Source organism: Adiantum capillus-veneris, chromosome 8 (genome assembly GCF_014529385.1).
Source record: "Adiantum capillus-veneris isolate H3 chromosome 8, ASM1452938v2, whole genome shotgun sequence".
NCBI classification, from domain to species: domain Eukaryota; kingdom Viridiplantae; phylum Streptophyta; class Polypodiopsida; order Polypodiales; family Pteridaceae; genus Adiantum; species Adiantum capillus-veneris.
The window spans coordinates 14,333,633-14,339,924 of record NC_140938.1 but is presented as its reverse complement, the minus strand read 5'-3'; the positions used below and the strand labels follow the sequence as shown (position 1 = coordinate 14,339,924).

General features: G+C 41.0%; 1 protein-coding gene across 1 annotated transcript; it reads right to left on the bottom strand.

The window, feature by feature from the left end:
- Positions 1-4,927: 4,927 nt before the first annotated feature.
- On the bottom strand, positions 4,928-5,809 carry LOC147451707 (uncharacterized). Its single transcript, XM_086519165.1, has one exon. It carries the CDS (start codon positions 5,807-5,809, stop codon positions 4,928-4,930), a length of 882 nt encoding a protein of 293 aa, XP_086375291.1.
- Between the last annotated feature and the right edge of the window lie 483 nt (positions 5,810-6,292).

The following is a 6,292-nucleotide window of genomic DNA, read 5'->3' as shown; positions in this document are numbered from 1 at the left end:
AACAATAGCTCTCAAACACATACAACGTAACTTGAACTCAAAAATTAAGACAAAAATAGCAAATTGAGCTCCAGCTTGTTCAATTCAGCATTGCTTATTCCCTCTACTCTGGCATAGAATGCATTGTTGAAGTGCCTGCCAAGAAACAAGGGACCCTAATACCGTCAGACAGTGTCATGGTAGCAACTCACAGTATCTCGAAGGCAACAAGCTTGAGACAAAGAATTACTACTTCATGAATTTTCCATGTCAAAAGTGCATATGAGATGTATGGACCTAATGGAACGGAATGCTTCGCTGCTCTTTCAATGACCTCACTAGAGGCTAGCTAAATGAACCAAAGGTCTTTCTTGCTATCCTTGAGGCAAGAAAACCACAAATGGCCACCTTGATAACAACCCCAAAAGCAATTAAATTTGCACCGCGAAACATGAAAAGCTGGTAGCCAGCATTGTTTCAAAAGAAAGTACATCTCTGAATAACCGAGGCTATATCTAGATGGGAAAATCTAGAGGGAGGATTGAACTGAAGTGAAGCAAGGCGGAGAGCAGCCCATCTGCCTACTGCAGTGCGACGCAAGAGGCGGAAACACGTCAGGGAAGCTCGCAAACAGCTGTGCAATCAGCAATTGGCAATGATAATTGCTGCACATAGCACGAGACTTAGGCGACAACACTTATTTGCGTTGCCATCTTCCCTCTCAGCTGTTCTCCTATTACAAAGGTCGTTCGATTTGGGGCAAGCTATAGTGCCTACGAGAGAGATAGAGAGACAAAAATAGCTAACCCATGCATGTCGTCCACCTATAAAACACACCCTTGCGTGGAACCTCTCCATTGGCCAGACCCCCTATGGCCATCCTAGCAAATTTCCTCCCCATAAACCCTGCCTTACGGCAGTGCCAATAATTGGCTTAGAAAAACAGCGCCATACGTCGAACTGATTACTGCGCTTATAGATGAAGGCTCGCACTATCATCGCTTTGCAGAAAGGGTCACAACAACCAGATTCAAACAAGCGAACAACCCACCAACCCATCACTCCCAGATTGAACCCTCGAAGCGCATACAACCCTACGCCATCGCTCACAACTACCAAGCTCAATCTTGCACTGTCCAACATGCCTAGACAAACTCCAAGCCCGAGCGAGCACTGAGAGCACAAAGCAAGCCAAGGCGAGGGAGCCACTTTCCTAGAGTCCGCCCCACTACTGTGCTTAGACCTGCATGTGTACAAACTTCACGTTGTCATGCCTATCCCATCTTACACAGAACAAGCCCATAAGAAATAGAACAAGCCCAGAAGAAACTTCACATTCTAGAATCTTCAAGTTTGTATGTCTTTTTCCCAAATAACCCTCTTATTATTAAATTCCTCTCAATAGCGTTATGTAGGCCATAGTGAACTTTCACCTTGGTTTTTTTTAAACAACTCACAATAGTGAGTATTATATTAACACTAGTAAAACAGCGTCGCCTTCGGCGACGGATGGCCTCTATTATCCTCAAGATTTTTGCTCTTGACAAATTTCATAAAAATAGATGAAGCAAATTTCTCTCTCTCTCTCTCTCTCTCTCTCTCTCTCTCTCTCTCTCTCTCTCTCTCTCTCTCTCTCTCTCTCTCTCTCTCTCTCTCTCTCTCTCTAGTGTTGAAGTCTACACCGTCGAAGGAGTTGAAATCTAGTATGGCCCCCCGCTTCTGGTGGCCCTCTCTCTCTCTCTCTCTCTCTCTCTCTCTCTCTCTCTCTCTCTCTCTCTCTCTCTCTCTCTCTCTCTCTCTCTCTCTCTCTCTCTCTCTCGCAAAATTTAGAGGTAAATCTCAAAATTTGTAGGTGGGATTACACTAAACCTTTGTCTACATACTGGGTGGATTCCCTCTCTCTCTCTCTCTCTCTCTCTCTCTCTCTCTCTCTGTGTGTGCACTCTTTTTCGTTGTCCATGTACTGGGCTCTCTCTCTCTGTCTCTGGCTTATAGAGAGAGAGACAGAGGTATGGAGAGAGAGACAGAGCTCTCTCTCTCTCTCTCTCTCTCTCTCTCTCTCTCTCTCCTTTCCTCTCTATCTCTCTCTTTAGCGAGACACACACACACACACACACACACATAGAGCGAGAGAGAGAGAGAGAGAGAGAGAGAGAGAGAGAGAGAGAGGTTCTGTATGTGTTGAAACTTTATAAGATAGAATATTTAATTTAAGAAGACAACATTTGAATATTTGCAAGTTCACATGAACACCTTTATGCAGCAACCTAAACAAAAGTCTTCACAACATATTTGAAGACTAACTTTGCACTAACATATAGACTAAGTGATATTTCTCATGTCAAAAAATATAACATGCGTAGAGACTTGAGCTTTCTACGCTCAAAAGTGTAGCCTACAACATGCCCTACTACGGTATCGAACCACTCATGGTCCACAATGTAAAACATATCTACCAACAATCACTGGGGGAAGAGATCCTAACACAAAAACACGTAGGAACCAAGCACCGAGACTAAGAATCTGAGAAAACATAGCATTGATTGGACAGGTTCTGCCTAACTCTCCAATGGTGACACGTGTTCTGAATCCTCTGTGAATAGCAACTTGAATGTAGAGCAAGCTCGGATCATATGAAGCATGATATATACCCACCATCAAGAATTGTGGGTAATATTGTATTCTATAGCCAAACAAAAAGCTATTAATATAGATAGATATTTTGATACACAAAAGCTATTACTTTACTATATCAACATCAACATTGTTACCTTGCTACATCCAAGTCCTCAAGTAGATGAATCACCTGCATGGCTGTGATTGGACCCCTCCATAATGATGGATCTAATACATAATTTTTGACCGTGAGATTTAAATTAAATTCTTCAAAGTATCAAAATGTCACAAACACACATATACAATATTTTACCTCGCACGTGGCGAGGTCGGCTTCCTAGTGTGTAAGTCACAAAGGCGTTAGGATCCATCTTCATTCATACATAAAGGATTAGAAATTCATCAAAAAGCACATGAATCATAAATCTAACAACACCAATAAATCTTAGTCCTTTGCTTCTCAGCAAATATACCTTGCTTGAGGCTATACCATGTTTCATTTATAATTCATAAGAAGATACTAAGCTTACTAGCAAATATACCTTGCTTGAGGCTATACCATGTTTCATTTATAATTCATAAGAAGATACTAAGCTTACTAGTAAAAAAGCGCCGCCTTCAGCAGGGGCATGGCCTCTATTACCCTCAAGATTTTTGCTCTTGGAAAATTCCATAAAAACAGATGAAGCAAATTACTCTCTCTCTCTCTCTCTCTCTCTCTCTCTCTCTCTCTCTCTCTCTCTCTCTCTCTCTCTCTCTCTCTCTCTCTCTCGCAGTCATCAGGGCTATAGGGAACACCAAATTTTGTAGGTTGTTCCTCCTTCAAATTTAAAATTTAGAGGTAAATCTCAAAATTTGTAGGTGGGATTACACTAAACCTTTGTCTACATACTGGGTGGATTCCCTCCCTCTCTCTCTCTCTCTCTCTCTCTCTCTCTCTCTCTCTCTCTCTCTCTCTGCACTCTTTTCTATTGTCCATGTACTGGGCTCTCTCTCTGTCTCTGGCTAGAGAGAGAGAGACAATGGGATGGAGAGAGAGAGACAGAGCTCTCTCTCTCTCTATCTCTCTCTCTCTCTCTCTCTCTCTCTCTCTCTCTCTCTCTCTCTCCTTTCCTCTCTCTCCCTCTCTCTCTCTCTTTAGCGAGACACAAAGAGAGAGAGAGAGAGAGAGAGAGAGAGAGAGAGAGAGAGAGCGCTACTGTATGTGTTGGAAATTTATAAGATAGAATATTGAATTTAAGAAGAATAAACATTTGAGAAGACAAAATTTGAATATTTGCAAGTTCACATGAAGACCTTTATGTAGCAACCTAAACAAAAGTCTTCACAACATATTTTAAGACTAACTTTGCACTAACATATAGAGTAAGTGATATTTCTCATGTCCAAAAATATAACATGCGTAGAGACTTAAGCTTTCTACGCTCAAAAGTGTATCCTACGACATGCTCTACTGCGGTATAGAACCACCCATGGTCTACGATGTAAAACACATCTACCAATCACTGGGGGAAGAGATCCTAACACAAAAACACGTAGGAACCAAGCACCGAGACTAAGATTCTGAGCAAACATAGCATTGATTGGACGGGTTCTGCCTAACTCTGCAATGGTGACACGTATTCTAAATCCTCTGTGAATAGCAACTTGAATGTAGCATAGCAAGCTCGGATCATATGAAGCATGATATATACCCACCATCAAGAATTTTGGGTAATATTGTAATCTATAGCCAAACAAAAAGCTATTAATATAGATAGATATTTTGATACACAAAAGCTATTACTTTACTATATCAACATCAACATTGTTACCTTGCTACATCCAAGTCCTCAAGTACATGAATCACCTTCATGGCTGTGATTGGATCCCTCCATAATGGTGGATCTAGTACATAATTGTTGACTGTGAGATTTAAATTAAATTCTTTAAAGTATGAAAATGTCACAAACACACATATACAATATTTTACCTCGCACGTGGCGAGGTCGTCTTCCTAGTGCGTAAGTCACAGAGGCGTTAGGATCCATCTTCATTCATACATGAAGGATTAGAAATTCATCAAAAAGCACATGAATCATAAATCTAACAACACTAATAAATCTTAGTCCTTTGCTTCTCAGCAAATATACCTTGCTTGAGGCTATACCATGTTTCATTTACAATTCATAAGAAGATACTAAGCTTATAAATGACAAAGACATAGTCGCTCTATCGCTTCTTGCGAGAGTCACCCTGGTTTTTTATTGGATGGAACATATCCAACCACATTAAGCCCCATGGCAAGGGAGTGACAGGGGACAATGGATTGTTGTTATCAATGCACTTAACTTCATAAGGTCAATTGAAACACCTCTTTGTAGACAATGTTAGAAGTGTATGTTCTTTGATCTCCATGTCTACTAATGCTTGTTAAGTGACTATGACCAACCACAACCTTGATGGCAGAAGAGGATCTCACGCAAGACATTGCCATATACAATTGACCATGGGTGAAAACAGGTGCTGGGAGATACAATCCAATAACTCCCAATGTTTGGCCTTGTGCCTTGTTGATTGTCATCCCAAAAACACAGCATAGGGGAAATTGGCGGCGTTTCAAATCAAAAGGGAGACCTTCTCTAAATCCCATGAGAAAATCAATCCTTGGAATGAACACTGCATTTTCTGCATGTGACCCTGTAATGATTTCTGCTTCAATCACTTTGCTGTGGAATTGCTTACAAATCAAGCGTGTCCCATTACAAAGACCACTTCTTGGATCCAAATTTCGAAGCAACATAACTGGAGCATTCTGTTTCAATTGTAAAACATACGGTGGAAAACCTCCCCCAAGATCTAAACTATTTACAAACTCACTTGTGAATAAAATGCTATCACAATTTGATTCACACACTAAGTCTGCACTGACATATTCCTTATAAGTAACAGGAAATTGCTGCAAGCCCAAATTGTTTATAGCATCCACCGCCTTGTTCCGTGGAGCCAAAATTTCTCTATCCTTGAAAAAGGTTGCATGGCAAGAGAGTGTTTCAAGGTCTCCATATATGCAAGCAATCAATGCTTGCAAATTATTTTGTGGTAGCATCATGCAGTCCGGCAAAGCCACATTATCAAGTATGTCCCCATCACAAAAATCGTCATTACCAATATCAAGTGTCCATTGCACAAACTCTCTTTCAATAACATTACTAAAACAATTGACCACTCGCATATTCTGTGTTAGATGCATGATTTCTGTACTTTGCCAAATATATGAGCGGCACAAAGATGCATTAACAATGTCTGCTCTTCCTCCTTTATGCACATAAGGTAATATCTGTCTGAAATCACCACCTAGTAGGAGAACCTAACATGTTCACTTGCATGACATCCCTTAGTGTCTTATCAAGAGCCTCAAAAGCGTGTCTATGAGCCATGGGGGCTTCATCCCATATGATCAATGAACTCATTCGCAACAGCTCAGCAAGCTGACTGTTTACTTTAATGATACATGTGGACTCAGAAGTTACATCAATAGGGATCTTGAATCTAGAATGTGCAGTCCTTCCATTGTTGAGAAGTTGTGCTGCAATACCGGATGATGCACATGCCAAAGCAACTTTGGACTCTCCATGTATCCAAGAGAGCATTGCATTGTAGAGATAAGTCTTTCCTAGCCTGTTCCACCTGGCCCATCCAAGGAAAAACCAGTCCC

Excerpts from the sequence above, each read along its gene's own strand:
- LOC147451707 (XM_086519165.1), bottom strand. The coding sequence starts at position 5,809 with ATGCGAGTGGTCAATTGTTTTAGTAATGTTATTGAAAGAGAGTTTGTG.